This window comes from Pseudopodoces humilis, chromosome 5, assembly GCF_049639895.1.
Source record: "Pseudopodoces humilis isolate 2021_Gansu_Grassland_sample_001 chromosome 5, ASM4963989v1, whole genome shotgun sequence".
Classification (NCBI taxonomy): Eukaryota; Metazoa; Chordata; class Aves; order Passeriformes; family Paridae; genus Pseudopodoces; species Pseudopodoces humilis.
In genome coordinates, this window is record NC_142204.1 from 34,409,134 (window position 1) to 34,426,779 (window position 17,646).

Genomic DNA, 17,646 nt, shown 5'->3' on the forward strand with positions numbered 1-17,646 from the left:
CTTGTGACAGCAAGTTGGAGTAATTAGATGTAAGAACTACCTTTCTAGAGTATCTGACTCCTGCAGGATAAAATTAAAATTTAAAGTTCTGCTGTAAGAATAGGTATTTTAAATACTGTACTTAGGAAAACTGCAGGCCTCAAGCAGCCCCAAACAGTCCTTACCAGGAGTTAGTCTGGGATAAAAACAACCAAGAGCAGCAGTTTCCCACTTCTGCACAGCTGGCATTGTAAGCAGTGCATGGCCACCCTCCTCTCCAAGAAACACTGAAGAATATTTCTTAACTCACCTATGCTACAGGTAAAGCAAACCCCTGCATTTTTTCATATTTTCACTGCTGAGTGTATGATAGAATAATAGTCAGAACTATCCTGAGTCCCCCATTTTCTTCCAGCTGCAGGGGGACATGCTCTGGGCTGACAAACACTGCTAGTAACAAGGACCATCCCTACTATTTTAAAGGGTCTGTACATGCAGAAGACTGATGAAGAGAGAAATGACTTCTTTGAAGGAGGACTTAATGAAACCTTGCTTTAATCAAAAGATGCAATAAACATAGAAATGATAAAATAATATGTGCAATTACATTTTCTTGAGTGATACATGGCAAAAAAAAAACATACAAAAAAATCTCCCCCTTTTCATTATCAATTTATTTGATTGCAGTAAAAGTCATGCTGAACAAGATAAAACAAAACAAATGAAACAACAAATCAATATATTAACACATTTGTAATCTCTTGAGAAAACATCTAAATGTGGGGCAACATTAGGGAAACAAAATTCTGGCTAGAAGAGGTAGACATTAACCCCAAACAGAATCTTCTAATATGGCAATATCATTCCTGACAGGCACTTAAAAACATATGCAAACATATTCCAACATTACCTATTGGTTTATCTTTCAACTTGTTTGGCAGAGTTGCTAAAGATGGAGTTCATTCCACTCCTCTTTTGATAGATAAGACTAAGCACCTACCCTAAACCAACTGTGCCACTCCTGCAGGCACTGGAGAGACATGAACACATTTGGAAGGTGATTTATTCCATCCTAGTTAAATAACTAGGCATGACTAATACAGTAAATAATAATAAGTGATTTGAATATCTAAGCACCTAGGATCAATTTTCTTACAAAATACCTTTTATCTCTCCATTGATTACAAGCCTATGTTTTATCATGGCTTCAGGCACTACAGAGGTGGGAGCTTTGAAAGACAGCTTTCCCCCCTGAGCTGGGTTACTGATACTGTGAAACAAAGTCTATAAAAAGTTGGGGCAATTTTAAGTATTTGTGCTTGGTAATGTAACGAATGCACATACTCAACAATGGAGTGAATGCACAATCTTAATCGTGTCACAAGAAAACTACTCCTCAATATGAGTCTGCTGACTCAGGGGAGTTAAACCTACGTGTCTGTGTCCTGGTGGCTTAGCAGAAGATGCCGAGAATGAGGCAGGGTATAGACTTCATCCTGAAAACACATATCTGCCTCACACCGTACAATAAATCATGTGATGCTACTTTAGTCTCCACAGGGGTCTAGTTACATTAGATCAGAAGTACAACAGAGAAAAAAGCCTCCTCAGCTCAGCAACTCCACCTCCCCCGCAAGCACTGCGCCAGCCCACCCTCACTGTTAGCGCCGCACTTCTGCAGCTCCTGTCTCTCACCCGCAGCTCCTTTGCCTCAGCCAACTGCAACCCTCAGCTAACTGCACTAACAATTCATCAAAATTGGTACATCCATCCCAATGCTTCAGCTCTTGACAGATTTTCAGTTCACTGAAGGTTAATATTCATCTTTGTATTTCCTTTCATTAATCTAAGCAAGCAGTGAAGACTCTGAGCTACCACAACTCTCCAAAAAACTACCACAGAAGAAATGGATGAATATATTTACTTTGGGACTTGTATTTGCTTGCCATTAGAAAGCATTCAGAGCTGAAGTTATTTTCTGTGACTGAAAAAAAAGGTGGTTACAGCTACTACATTCATTACAAAGCAAGTGTCAATCTCTGAGGAAAAAAAAATTGAGGAAAATGCCATGTGTCTCAAAGCCTGTAAAATATCCAGAATACAGAGAAGCATGGGCTGTAAGGAGCAGCAGCCTACAGAACATTACAGGAGTAAGGAAAGGTCCTGGCAAAAGTGAGAAGGCAGCAGGGAAGGTAAATGTAACTGATGTCGACAGGGTGATCTAAGCAGAGGCCTCTTTATCTAAGGAAATGTGCCAAGAAAGGTGTACTTTCAAAAAGAATATTGGAGTTTATGGAATTCATCTGTCAGGAGTCTGGTAAATGGTACTAAAAATCACCTACATGATGCACAGCAAGGTTTTTTGATATTTTTCTCTTTTTTCTGGAGTCCTTTCCTGTTTGTATTTTGTCCAAGTGCTGACACAAATGAATATTCTTTCATGCAAAGCACACACAGAGACATCTTGGTTTTTTTTACAGAGAACAGAAAATACATGTTCACCCTCTAAGAAGATGCATCAGTTGTGATTAGGAGATAGTGAAAGAAGAGGCAGCATCACACCTGTAAGCCAAAGCATGCCAATCCATACTGCTGTACTATTTCACTAAACTGAAGGATAAAATAGTGAAGGGAATGATTCAGTATCTTGCTCATACATCACAAGAGGAAGGCATCATTCTGTGCCAACACTCTGATAATTAAGAAAATTATAAACTCTGCTGTAGTCTAGGAAGAAACCCCAGCAATCCACACTCATTCACTGATACAATTTCATCTGCAATTTTTTAGTATTAATGAACATAAAACATTCTGGGAGTTTGGTATCAGTATCAGAGACAGACATGCTTTTCAACCCTCATTACTTCAATCATTCTTATTTATATAAACTTTAGTTTATATAAACTTTAGTCAAAGGACAAAGAACCCATGTAGGAAGTTTCTTTTAAATGTAAGATATTTTTTGTTCTTACTTTACCACAATATTTCCCAAAGTCTTTGCCTTCACTGGTTTCTTATTTTCATCCAGAATCATGACTGTAAAAAAATAATATAGGAAAGAAACTCAAGTTTAGTAGTGTATTTTTAGGTGGAGGAAAGTGTCTTTATGGGTATCAACTAATGTCACACTTCAGAATGGCAATACACCAAGCAATAAAAGGAATTAAGTAATTTGGGAGTGCCAAACTGGATAATCTCATGACTTTATTAACATTTAGCCTTAAGTACAAAAAGTCTTAAATAATATTTGTGCTTTGGAAACAGAAATAGCACAAAGTCCCAAAATGGAAAAACACAGAACTAAGAAGTATAAGAAGCTTTCATACTGTAAAATCTAAACTTTCACATAGCAAAGGGCCATTAAGATACATGACAAATACAAATAAAAAATATGTGGGTAACATGAGCAAAAAATAACAACCAAGATGACTGTAAATAAGTATATCTGGTTTTCAAAAGCTCTCAGCAGTTTGAGAAAAATATTCCTCAGCTAACAAGGTTCATTGTAGTCTAGCATAAAGAGATCAAGTAACTCTTGAACTACCCAAAGCTGCACAGCAGGGTAACAATCAAAGCACAGGACAGAATCCAGACTTCCCAAATGAAGCCTTTTCCCTGGATGACACTTGTCCACCACCTCCAGTGAAAGCAACATATCCCAATACTGAGAGTTCTGAGGAAATCATCTGACATATCCTCTTTTGTGCAGTTATCTGGGAAATGATGCTACTACAACCATTCATTCCATCTCAAGGTGTGGGCATAAGAAAGGAATGACAGATATCAGCTTGGACTATGATAATGGAATTACATAAGGTGAAGCAACTAAATCATAATAGAACAGGGAGGGAAGATTCTGACAGACTGATAAGGATTACATGCCTTTTAAAGCCTGCTCAAGCAATGAAAGCAATGTTCAGCTGTATCTACATCTCCACAAATAATCTTACACTCCGTATTACAAAGTTCCAGAGGAAATAGGGAAAAGTGGGTGACAGACTTCTGACTAAAACTCTGCTAAAACTTAAATGAGCAATATCATATCCTATCTCTTCAAAGAACACCAACATCTGTAATTTACTACTTCTGGCTGAAGCTACTCCTTCAAAGATGACGGAAATTTTGAAGTAACTGAAGAGCCGGCTGGAACCAATATCTCAGCACCCAGTATGTACACAAGGCCAGTTTTACAAAGACCCACTTGTGCAGCTGTCAGTGTTTTCTCTCCTCTTTTTATGATACTAAGTAAAATCTAATCAGTAACTGTTTCATCAAGGTACCAATCCCAGTATTTATTCTTCTCCTTGCAAGCTGCATATTTCAATGTAGAAAAATTTGGCAAAGTGAAATACTATGCTTCTCACTCCTGAATTACTGAAGAACTGACTTGTTTTTTCAAAATGTGGGACCTGCTTCAGTCTGAAAATGCAAATGCACTGAAATTATCTGCAAAGGTTCAAGTAGATCAAGGCAAAAACACAGTATAATGTCTGATTTAAGGCAACAGGCCTAGAAATTAATATAGTATCTTCACTCACTTTTAAATGCAATTTGTGTCACTGCACTTTGATATTTTAACTTTTATTCCCTTTGTTCTTAAAAATCAGCAACAAATCAGTTTCTTTTTAGGAATATGTAATAAGGTAATAGGAAAGAACTTGTACGTGATTAAAGAAAAAAAAGTAGATCTTGTAACTTAATATTGCAGCACGTCTACCAGCCATTAAGAGTTGCATGTATAAACTGAAACCACAGTATCTTCTAACTGGCATAAGGATCTCCTCTAATAAATATAGTAACAGCAGGAAAACACTGTCAAACAGAAGTGGGTGACAGCAAGACAGCAGCCAATATAGAGTAATTTTAAAAAATCACTAGTTTGTGAATAGCTGCATTACAGGACGTATTTGGTCAAAGACTGAAAGAGGTAAAATTATTCCATAAATCTTCAGTGAAATTCAGTGCTCATTTTTTGTTTCCTTTATAAGGTATGCTAAAGACATTTCCTTCATTTTCTTAGAAGTTCTTTACTTACACTAGTCAAATGTTCCAAAATATTCATCAGAAATTTTTATATTCTTGCTACTCATATTTCTTCCTAGTCCTGACTGATAACATGTGTGATGCAATTACATTCTTTCACTCTTTCCTACTTATTAGAACTCTGGAGAAACTTCACAGCTTTGTTTTTATGCTGTTATTAAGCTATTGCTCATCTTCATGCCATAACTGTAAATGCCAAAACCAAGAGCTGCTAAAAACATTTGGGTTTTTTTTGAATGCTCGCCACCACTTACATGTATTAAAAGAAAATAACAGCTTAGATGTTTCTCACCAATGATGTGAGAATTTTTCCTGAAGACCACTTGATCTTTAATGTAATTATTTTTCAGATTTCAAGTAATTATTGAAAATTGTTTTAAAATCAGGGTTCCCAGATATTGAAATATTTTGCATTCTTAATCCTGTAGCTGCATCCCTACATGCAAATACATACCAGACAATGAGTGCACATCCTTTTCGTGCTGGTCTATTGCCTATCATTTCTCCTGGCTGGAAATAAAAATGCTCCACAGGTTCTGAAAGATAGTTTGCTTAACAACTCTCTCAAGTTGTGTAGAAGGGCAGAAGTGCATGTAGAAGTATAGATGAGTAATGTGTCAAAGTATATGCTAGACTTTTCATATAATAAAGGCAGAAGTAGTTGATCAATTTTCTTGAAGACAACTCCAAATTTTTTATTCATAATCACATTCCACAATACACAAGAAAAAAAGGAAGGAGGAAAATATCTTAATAAGACTGTAATTCTATTTTTCTACAAGATACAACAGTTAAGGAGCACTTACTCAGGAATACAAGCAATGTCCTTTCCCAGTAACATTTTTAGCAGAGTCTTACCATTATATCCTGGCACTGGTTTTCCTGCCTGTCCGGGTGGAGGTGTTGTAGAGTTTCCCAAACCAATGCAGGAAGCCGTAATTGCAGAACCAGATTCTATTAAGAGAGCACACATATTATCAGTAAGGCTGGCTTTAGTTCCATTCAGTAATTACTAGTTTTAAGATTTTTGATGCTCAGCATATCAAAATTTAAAAAAAAAATAAAAATCCTAGTCACACAATGAAGATTTAGAATTCACAGAATCATAGAATATGCTGAGTTGGAAGGGACTCCCAGATATCATTGAAGTCCAACTCCTGACCCTGCCTGCAGAGGACACCCAAGAAGTCACACCATGTGCCTGAGAGCATTGTCCAAACACTTCTTTAACTGTCAGGCCTGGTGACTACCCTGGGGAGCCCGTGCCAGTGTCCAACCACCCTGTGGGTGAAGAACCTTCTCCAAACATACAATCTAAACCTCCCTTGGCTCAACTTCATGCCATTCCCTTGAATCCTGTCAGAGGTCACGAGAGGGAAGAGATTGGTACCTGCCCCTCCACTTCCCATTGTGAGGAAGTTGAAGGCCACAGTGACATTTAACCTCAGTCTTCTCCAGGCTGAACAGACCAAGTGATCTCATTTTCCCCTTATACAGCTTCCCCTCAAGGCCCTTCACCATCTTTACAGCCCTTTTTAAATAGCTTTATCTTTTTTATATTGTGGCACCCAAAGCTGTCCCCAGCACTGGAGGTGAGGCTGCCCCAGCTCAGAGCAGAGCAGGACAATCCCCTCCCTTGCCCAGCTGGCCATGCTGTGCCTGATGCCCCCCAGGACAGGGTTGGCCCTCCTGGCTGACAGGGCACTGCTGGCTCATGTTCAACTTGCCATTGACCAAGACCCCCAGGTCCCTTTCTCTCCAGCCTCTCACATCCTGTACACCCAGGACTGCTCCATCCCACATGCAGAATTCAGCACTTGTCTTTGTTTAACTTTCTTGTCTCGTTTCTGCTTACTCTGACAATTTCCCTATATTCATTTTAAGTGGCCTGATCCTGCTTCCATCTCTTGTGTATTTCCTGGTCACACTTGAGTAATGACACGAGTTCTTAATTCATCCACATAGATCTCTTCCCCCTTTGTCTGATGTCTTGCTCATCAGGATGCATTCTTCTTGAGCCTGGAGGAAGTGTTCCTTAAATATCAATTGGCTCCCTTGAAATCCTCTTCACTGCAGGATCTGTTCCCACAAGATTCTTTCAAGAAGACCTTTAGACATTAAACTTAGCTCTCCTGAAGTCCACAATTACAGTCTTACTGCCCTGTTTCCTCCTTGCCCACTACTGAATCCCACAATGGTCACTACAGCCAAGGCTGCCCTCAACCTTCACATCTTCAACAAAGTTTGTTATTATAAGGCTTATTGTTTGTATAGGCTTGTTTGTAAAGGCCTGTTTGTTAGTATAAGGCTGAGTAGCACACCATTCCTCATGGGATCCTCCACTACCTGTGTAAGAAAGTTGTCATCAATGCTTTCCAGTAATGCTGACACCTTCCTAATTATCCCCACAGTTAGGCAGATAGAAATCCTTCCCTCCTCATCACCAAAACATAGGAATTAGGTTTGTTGCAGAGAGACAGGGAGCACAGCACCCCTGTTAGCCTGATGTACCAGGAACATCGGTGTGGACTGGGAAGTGACAAGCATTTCTCATCAAGAGTCTCAACCCAAAGACCCTAAGGGGAGAAGAATTCCTGAAAATTAGTTTGGGTTTGCCTGAATCTCTAGTACACTGCTAATGAAATCAACAGAAACTTGAAAGGAAACTTCATAGTACCAACTTCTCTGTTTTCCTACCTGCTTTTTGGACAACAGTGACTAAGCCTAAATGAAAGTTCATTTATCCTGGAGATTCACAAGTTCTACAACTCTGTGAAAAGATCTTTACAATTGTTGTTCTTTCTTCTATTGTCTTTTCAATTATCAACGCATATATAATTTTCATATTTACCCAGTGCTCTAATTTCTAAGCCATAAATTCAGTTCCCACAAGCCAGTACAAATTTTTATATACACGAAAAAAAACACAGGGTTTTTGGTACTTGGATCAGATAATAATTCAGAGAGGGAATCCCAAAAGCATCTGCTCTTTGTGTTAGATTAACTGTTCCTGAATGCTAAAGATTCTCTTTCAATGTAGAATCACAAAGGAGTATTGTCAAAGGACAGCATGAAGCTTTGTGCTGTACAATTCTTGGGAAATCAACATACATCTTTCAAAGAGGATGCTGGATTGAAATATCAATTTCCCAAACCTATTAGGAAACAACCGCCTCTTTCTAGGACAGTTTTATCACCAAGAAAACAGTCTGAGTTGAAAGGGGAATTCAATTCAAAATCCTCCTGAAAAGAAATCATCACTTCTCAGAAGAACATAAGATTTTAAGTACGAAAAAGATATTTTATTTAACAAGTATGTGTAATACAAATACTGTGTGGCCCTTTATTAAAGATTCCAATAAATCAAGTTGCTCATGAATCTTTGGTTTCAATTAAGGTTAGTTTCTTTACAATTCAAGTCAGAATTTGCATGCAGGTTGCAAGACTCAGGTCTGAAAAGTTGAAACAGTAACAGTCTGAAGAAGGCTAACACTTGTCAAGTGTACATTGCATTCCACCTATCCCTTAAATCAGGTTTCTGCATACACCAATAGACACCCCCTACCTGACTCTCATTTGTTTACCACTGAAGATTCTCTAAAATTAATGCACAGCACCTAGACACATTTCCAATGTTGAAGACTTTAGGAACTTCCACATTTTTAATGCAAGGAACAGAACAGTAGGTCTGACTTACAGTCTCTTTTGCAAACATTTGCACATTAACTGTCCACTCACTAAGCTACCAAGTTAGTTTGCCCTCCAGCTGTGGAATGCTTTTCAGAGACAACCAGATCATAAAACCAATTTCTTTTCTGCATAACACCTTACAATGCGACAATGAAACAGCTATTTAGAAGAGCAATGTTTTATACTGGAAGAACAATGTTTCACAACTAGTCTGGTAAATGTACTCAACATCTGCTCTGAGTTATAATGAAAACAGTATGGTCTACCTCTGAGAATAATGACACGCACTTCATTGGGGCAGAGAAGACAGAGTTACTGAGAGATGGTCTTGAAATCAAGGCTGTTCAACTGTCCCAAGTCCCTCCTTATGCTTCCTCTTTTCAGGATAAGGGCTAATGTAAAGAAAAAGTCCTTAATAATCACAGATGTGACATTTTTTTTTTTGTCTCACTCTTCCAGTAGGTGAAAAGTAGTTATAAAACTATTTTAATATTATTGAAATATCCAGTATAAATTTGATAGCTAATGAGTAGTCTGATAAATGCGCTTTTATGCACCTTGGAAAACAATTCTTATACCAGAGAAGGTGCTGCTGATACAGAAGCAAAAAGTGTAGTCTCCTGTGAGTAGCTAGAGGAGTCTGTCAGTGACTTTATTGATCAGAAAGCTTCCACCTACCCATATGTCTGACTTGCAGAAGCTGTGCTCTGCCAAATTATGCAAAGCAACAGCTAGTAGCTTATGTGCTCAAAATCCTCTTGCTCATTCACAGTCAACAGTCAAGTTCAATCAAAATAAACAGTTTTGAAATAACTCAGAATTTTCAAGATGAAAATCTACCACTTACTCTGTGCCATTTACATTCCTGATACATTATAATTTCTAGGCCATGTCTCATATTCCTCAACATAATAGACTGTCATGCTGCTGAAATATTTGCTTTATTGGTAGGAAATACTTAGGCAAACCACACTGAATTTTGACATTAATATTTGAGCTTGGGCTACACTACATGAGTAATGTAAAGCTGCCTGCTTTGAATTTCTTATGATGCAATGGAGAAGACACAAAAAGCATACTAAAGAGGTAGGAAGTTGTCACGTAGCAGAAGAAAGAAGAAATAATTAACATATTAATGAATTATTAAGAATAATTAACATATTAATGAATGCAATAAATATAATACAAAAAATTCTCACTGTGGCTGTGCTCTTTTGAGCCATTCTTCTGGTAAGGCTGACACTTCTGTTGTGGGGAATTAAAGGAATTACTACAGCAGAATACTGCACTGATAAAATGGAAAGAAGGGTCTGTGAAGCAGGAAAGCTTCAACTCATTACAAATCCATTCACATCACAAGAATGTACCTCTGAAGAGACTGCTTCCATATGCTCCCTCCACACGGTGGTCATTTTAATTATGCCTGAAAGGGTGAATGGAGAATTCAATGAAGTTACAGCAAAATGGTTCCTAGTATGGCAACAACTACTGGGCTTTCTGGAACAGACAACCACAGTACAAGACTAATTACAGGACTCAAAATCTGCATCACAGTACACCATACTGCTTCCTTAAAATAAAACCAAATCTAACAAAAATAGTATGCACTGGCAGTGTCCTGAAGATTCAGGGGCCAGATCATCAAGTATTCAAACAGACCTCATTTCCTTCATCCTTCAGCATACAGATGCACAGTTTTCCAGTCAGTCCTTTATCACTAAAAGACAAGCACGCTTCTAAGTCTCTAACTGCAGTAGCAGTAAGTAGCCTCACTCACAGCTTGGATTCAGCACTGTTAACCCTGAAAAACTGTGTCTAGATAGTCATGCTGCAGGTTGGTAGCCCAAGCACCATTTCAGCCTTTTGCTTACTGATGTTGGAAGAAAATTTCAGATAACTGCTTTAGCCTCTGTACAGTACAGCTCAGCCCTGCCTTCAGAAAGGCCTCTGAAGTATCCATTGTCTAAATGCGTGAAGCTGCTTTCTTCACTGCTTCCCTGGAAGACATCTACACCAGGATGGTGCATGACACACTTCATTATTAATGTGTAAAAAGACCAAGTACATATGCCTGATGTTGGGTATTTAAGTACAAACAATCTGATGCTAATTATTCATCAACACTAAAACAAGGAGATTACACCTGGCCACTATTACCCCAGAGCACTAAAGGGCACAGATGAGAACAGTTTGGATAATCCCAATACCATGTGATGTGTGATACTGCCACAAAAATCCACAGCACTGCTGCACCCATATTATATTGCTATGCCATGATTCTTACCACATTCTAAGATTAAAGGTTAGTGACAATTACTTTCAGAGCTATGATAATTATATTCTGACCCTCCCCATCCATTTTACTCATTTCCTCTTCATTTTATTTAAGCTTGTCAGCAAATGAAGTAAATTTAATGAAAGAACTTATATTTACTGAAATTTGCATCTAGTAATATATTTAGCATGGTACTACATGCAAATTGTAACAAAATTATAACTGCTAGCAAATTATAACAAAAAATTGAGAGGAGCCACAAGAAGACAGAATGGACTGAAGAATCTGAAGACCTGTAAATTCTTAAGGATACCCTGGTTCAGTTTTATCAAGTGTCAGAAAAAAGTATGAAATTAATTCCAGGTCACACACAAAACACAATTAGATTAGATTGAAGACAGTCTGTCATCCTAAACAATAAAAGGTTTTGCTGGCTAGTAAGGAAACTTCAAAAACTCTTTCATGCACTGTTTGGTATTTCATTTCACTCCTTCTTTCTGAGGACTATGAAATGCAGCAGAAAAATTCTTAAAGGCTGACTGTAATTATAATTTATTTTTCCTCCATCTGACTGCATTTTTAATTATTCCTCTCATGAATTAAGCACACACAGCATCAACAAAATAAATATCAGGTGCATACAGAATAACAAAATTAGGTGAGTAGCAGGAGTCTACCGTAGCATAAACCTCAAAAAGCACCAACTTTTAGGTGAACTGTGCAAGTTTGGTGATTTGTAATCAAGATTGTCACACTTGCTTTACAAGGAGTTTTTCAACTCCTTACAAACTTAAATAAAGCTAGAGTAAAGAATATGCAGTAAACAACAGGAAAGAATTCCAGTTACAAAGTTAAGACCTTGCTCAAATGTTATTTAGAGAGACTCTTACATCTAAAGCATGACCTTGCCCATCAGGCTGCTTAAAATTTAGGTTACATTCATTTGGCAGAAGATTAGAAGAACTTGTTACCTTGAGGTGGCTTCAAAACACATTTTTTCATCCCACTAGCACTCTATAAAATAGATCATAAAACCTCTGGAAGTTAACTGTAAACTTCATGGAAAAGCTGAAGTGTTTTTCACCTATTCTTCATACCCAAGTAAAATTAAATTCGACCTTTCTTTACTTGGTTAAACTGTACACAGAACCTTAAAAAGCTCTTCTCAGCTGCCTAATTTCTCTACTCAGAAACTGTAAAGTAGAAACTTCACTCAAAAAACATGGAAAAGAGATATAAATAGAAAATGAGGCAATAATTTTTTAAAAAGTTACTAAGATTCATGCATGTACCTAAAAAAAAAGGTGACAAAATAAGGTAACAATGGTATTTGAAAAACTGAAGTCCATTTCTCAAAACAGAAAACCATTTTGTTTATAATGTATTTTCTGAAAGGGCCTGTATTTCCATGCTTATTCTTAGAACTGAAGGTCAGAAGAGAAACCAGCAATTATTTTATTCTAAATTCTAAATGCTTTAAAGCACTTGTAGTCATAATGCATCTATTCCCATGAATACATATTACACTTGTGAAGGCCAAATACTTCTAATATAACAGTTCTATTCCTGTATTCAATTCACTTATTTGAAAACAAAATCATCCCCAAAATTGATTAAAATTCATCCACTTTCACAATTATCCAACCACAGAATGTACTTACAAGCAGTGGGGATTGGTACTGTACACAAGGTCTCTGAAGATTTCAAAGTGCATTTAAATGAAATCTCAAAAATAAATATACAAAATATAACTGCAAGGAAGGTCCAACTAGTTTAGTTAAGGGTTTGTGTGCCATGAAAAATATTAAAACCAAAGCAGAAAATAATTTGTTATCACTAACTGGCAAGCCAGTAATAAAGCACCAGAAGTTTATGCATTAATTTTGTAAGTACACCAGGATCCTTTGCCTCCAAATATTATATATGCTATTATAATGTACATCTTATAAGTTGCCTATAGCAAAATGACAGCCAATATTAGAGAACAGAAAGCTTTTTGGTTGTATTTGGAAGATGTTAGATGACATGTTTAAAGATACATTAAATCAGGCAACGTATTGAATTATATTTTCAGACAAATTTCAAATTATTTTCATCCTACTCTGACATTATAACTGATACATGATGAAATACTAAGAGATAAATGGGGAATTTAAAAATTAATTACACATCTCAGTGCTAACTGTTTACTGTTAAATGGTTTTGAGGAATCTTAAATCATTGCATGCATAGTAACACTGACAAGCTGGAAAAGACAGGTAAAATTACTACAGTTACAATTACAGGTAAAATTACTGCAATTCAAGTATCTTTATCAGGATCTAATATTTTAGATGCACTCTCTTTTACTCTCATTCTGAGCAACGTAAAAAAGCAGTTGCTACGTGGCAAGAAAGAGATCAACAACCTGTTAAGATCTTCATGCTCATGCAAGCTGGAGGTGCTGTCACAGCTCATCTCCTTCAGAGATGAGACTGCACTATTCTATTTTAACATATCCATTCCTAAACATGTCCCCTCATCTTCTTAATTTGCCTAAATGAAAACTAAATATTCAGTGCACACTAAATATTGCCCATGGCTCAACTTCATAACTTAAGACTGCTTTACAGTTCTTTTATTTTAAATCATCTAAACCATATCAATGAAATTTTAAGAAGGAAAACATTTATACTTTATGCATATTAATATATGTCCCTGACTGCATGTGGAAAGACAATCAGAAAAGATAAAGATTAATAAGCACTGAGAAACTGAAGTCAAATGGGAACAGAAAAGCTTAATACACACATTTTATCAGTTCTAAATTAGAAAATGTCAGCACAAATGGGGTAGACTAGCAGTGGCACAGCTAATAATGAATTTGTATCAACACAGAGGAGGAGCTGACCAGTGGGGAAAAAACAGAGTATAGCCATGAGGAAAAGAGAACCGTCACAGAAATGTGAAGTGCAGAGACGCATGCTTTTTCTTTTTTTTCTTTTTTTTTTTTTTTTTTACTAGAAGGACATAGTACATTTGTACATTTACTGACTTAAATATGTTCAAATTGTAATAAAAATAAATTCCATAAATAAAAATAGAAATATTTATTTTTCTTTTTTTTTTTTTCCCAAGCCACAACACTCCTGGCCCAGCATCCGGGTACATTTCCCAAAATGCATTCGTCAACTGAAAGCCATGTGGAATGCACATCTGAAACAACCCTCAAGTGAAAAATGTTTTTGGAGAAAAGACACTTTGAAATGTGAAAGACAGTGAACAGCACTGAATGCCACAATAAACCTATGAAGCTGTAATGATTCATTCAAACCAAAAACACCCTAGAGAATATGTATATAACCCAGACATACCTTCTTTGATGTCCAAGAATGAGAAAACCAAGCAGAACTGAAAGGCCAGTCTCTGCCTTGGCAATGCCCATGGCCACTAAAAAACCCTTTTCCTCTCTCTCCTTCAATAAGGGCAACCAAAACCCTATCTGAATTGAGTGTCCGAAGATGACGTTGAGGGAATGACAAGCTACTATTACTAATGATACACACTCCACATGTGATTACTAAGCAGCAAACAATGGTTGAAACAATCTTTATTTTTCATACCCTTGAAGGACAGGACACATGTCTCCAGGGGGAGACATGAAAAATGTCATGAATGCATGTTATAAATTCAGTTATCCAGTAAATAATGCTCAGGGGACTCAGTAAATCAAGGCTGCAAAGCAGAAAAATTTCTGCCAAGTAATCCCTATTTCCATGGAACTGTTCGCAGGTTATCAGCTTTCACTAAAATAATATGATTTGAGTCTTGACAGGATGCACATGTCTTCAAAAAGCATGAACTGTATCTACACTGAGGCACCTGATAACCTAAACCAGTCACCTGGACTTTGGAAGAAATTTGTTTCATCTCTTTCATTCCAACTCCGGATTCCCGGTCCCTGTAATTCCAGATCTGAATTTCTGTCACTCAAATAAACCAAGAAGTCAAGAACTGATTCTTGCAAATTAAACAGACATCCTTTCTTAAGTTTACCTTTCCCACTGCCTTTGAGTCTGAGAATTTCAGGACATTGAATTAAATCACTGGACTGATCTGCAGTTTTGAATGGGGCAAAGTGGAAGGTGAATGAAGAACAAAATGTGGAATCCAACCGACAAAAGGGAGATGGAGATCTAGACTGAAAGCTAATTCATCTAAAGAACAGTCCTTTAGTGCAAACCTGAAAAGATTAGCTAACAATTCAGTTGCAAAATCCACCTTTCCAGACACTCATATGAAGGAGATTCTGCACAATGTTGCCAAGGCAACACAATAGAAACTGAACTGGAGACCACGTCACGCTGCTTGGAGATTACATTAATAAACTTTCCCATACATGATTATCTCAGAAGTAGTCCACTGGAATATATTCATCTGAGTACACTTAACCATGATTAATATTTTTATACTGAATTCAATGATACATTTGTTTTGTTTATATAGGCCTCATCAAAGATCTGTATAACCATTTTTAAACTACTATGTTTAATTATAGAATAACAGTATATCCTAATAAAAATATTTCCAACACAGCATTTGCATGTTTTACAGGTTTAAAAGTGATAGACTACATTAATTATATTACAGAACTTGGAGAATTCCTACCAGAAAATTTTATCACACTGTCTCAGAATACCCAATACAATGTACACATACTATAACCTTCTTTGTCAGCAGCCATAATATATCAAGCACCGTTTGAATTTTGTCCTAATGCCTGCTGCAGATATCTACTCCTTAGTGGATAAGGCAGCCTCATTCCATGAAAACAGAAAAAGTACACAATCATTTCATAGTTTTGCCTGCTAGTGAGCTGGTATTCAGGAAATAGTAGATAACTTCAATTTGAACGTATTACACTTGCACACTCTGTAACTTTCATTTTCATAATACACAACTAAAAAAGTTCTATGGAAACATGTCTCTTGACTGAGATTTTATATAAGTCATATTTTATCACTGAATTTTCAGCTTCAGTTCTGTTTCATCTGAATTTTCCTATACATCCTCTGAGTCTCAAAATGTCTCAAAATATCAAGAGAAAAAAAACTCTTCAAATCCTATAGTTATTATGAACAAATGGAAATCTGACTTACCATTTTCTCAAAATGTCAAAAGTGATGTGGCAGTTCCATTTTTTAGCTACATGAAAGCAGCTGAAGATGTTTAACACAAACTTTCAGAGCCTTCTGCTTCCACAGCTCATCATAACCTCCTGGCTCTTTCCCTTTTTTTTCTAGAACTCAAAGCTAGCTCCAAAATCAAGGTAAACCAAACTCACATATCTTTGTCTATTGAGGCCTATCCCTCAGAATGAGTGTAGTCACACAGTAGATACAACCCAAACACTTTAGGCTACTTCAAATAAATATGGCAAGGTTCCTTGTAATTTAATTACCTGGAATACTAAAAGAGAGCAACTGTATCATTGCCTTAAAACATAACTATACAGAGAGAGAGAGAAAACAAGGTCCAAAATGTGCATTCCAGTTCTCATTCAGAAAAAATATTACAAAACATATGTAAATAAGACCAGAAAATTTATCTCTCAGAAGAAAAAATATAAAAATAAATAAATAAATAAACAAATCTGTTTTCTAACACTGAATTTAAGGCTTACTGGATAGCTTGGGGCAGGATATTTGTCTTTCTCTATTTAATAGAGACTGGAATAACTGTATTTACTTCACAGGGGTGTCAAAAGTATTAATTGCTTGTGTTTGGAGAACAACTTTGAAGACAGAAATTGCTACTGAAGTGCTAAGTGTCAATTTGTATAAATAAGCAAAAACTTAACACCTGCACAAACCCAAACAAAACTCTCCTACCTCCAGGTATGGCTGAGTACAGGATCAGAGGATCAGAAAATAACATTCTTTCATCCATAGACAAATATGCAAAGAAAGTTCTTCCCAGTCCTTACTGCCTTGCCGCTCATCAATCCTGTGACTTGTATTTCACAGTTTGTAAGATGTGCTTACAGTATTTGTAACACAAACATTAACATTTAAAATGAGTGTTAATGATGAAGTGTTACTGACACAAATCAGTTTCAAGCAATCAGCTTCTCCAGGTGCAGCTGCTTTGAAGTCCCTTAATGGAAGCTTTCCTCTGTTTCAAAGTACTGTTTCAATTCACAGTGATTTCAAATACAGCCCATAAATATTTCAAGAACAAATTAAAGAAATCCATGTTTCTTTGTCTATACTAATTTATTTCTAGCTATATATATGGCAAAGGGGCCACGAGCTTTGAAGACATCTTACTAAAACCTGAAGAAGGAAGTGGTTAATACTCCTATTTTATAATACTTTTATCAGCCTTTTGTTTCCCTTAACTCATACTCATTTCCATCTCCAAATGATGACTTGGTCACTTCTCATCTCTACAACACTCATTTTTTCCTTACCTTCCACAGTCATTAACAAAGGAATAGAAATTACTCCATTATGCAAGAAATACTATTTACTACCCAGATACTTCTCCTCCTCGCCCATCTTCTGCTTTGGCCTCAGCTGAAAGAGCCAACATAACTGCCTAAGTAAGATCTGCAGTTTTCAGGCAAAATTAAGATGCCAAAATTTCTCAGAGTTTTGCAAAGCTCTTGTTTTGAAAGA

At 36.7% G+C, this 17,646-nt stretch overlaps 1 protein-coding gene across 1 annotated transcript in view; it reads right to left on the minus strand.

Moving 5' to 3' along the window:
• The window catches only part of ACSS3 (acyl-CoA synthetase short chain family member 3), a 66,086-nt gene that overhangs the window by 13,691 nt on the left and 34,749 nt on the right, over positions 1 to 17,646 (minus strand). The window contains exons 10-11 of the mRNA XM_005519543.3: positions 5,881 to 5,976; positions 2,952 to 3,015 (exon numbers count right to left, since the gene is read on the minus strand). Of these exons, the coding sequence (XP_005519600.2) occupies positions 2,952 to 3,015; positions 5,881 to 5,976 (160 nt within the window). The remainder of the gene's footprint in view (positions 1 to 2,951; positions 3,016 to 5,880; positions 5,977 to 17,646) is intronic.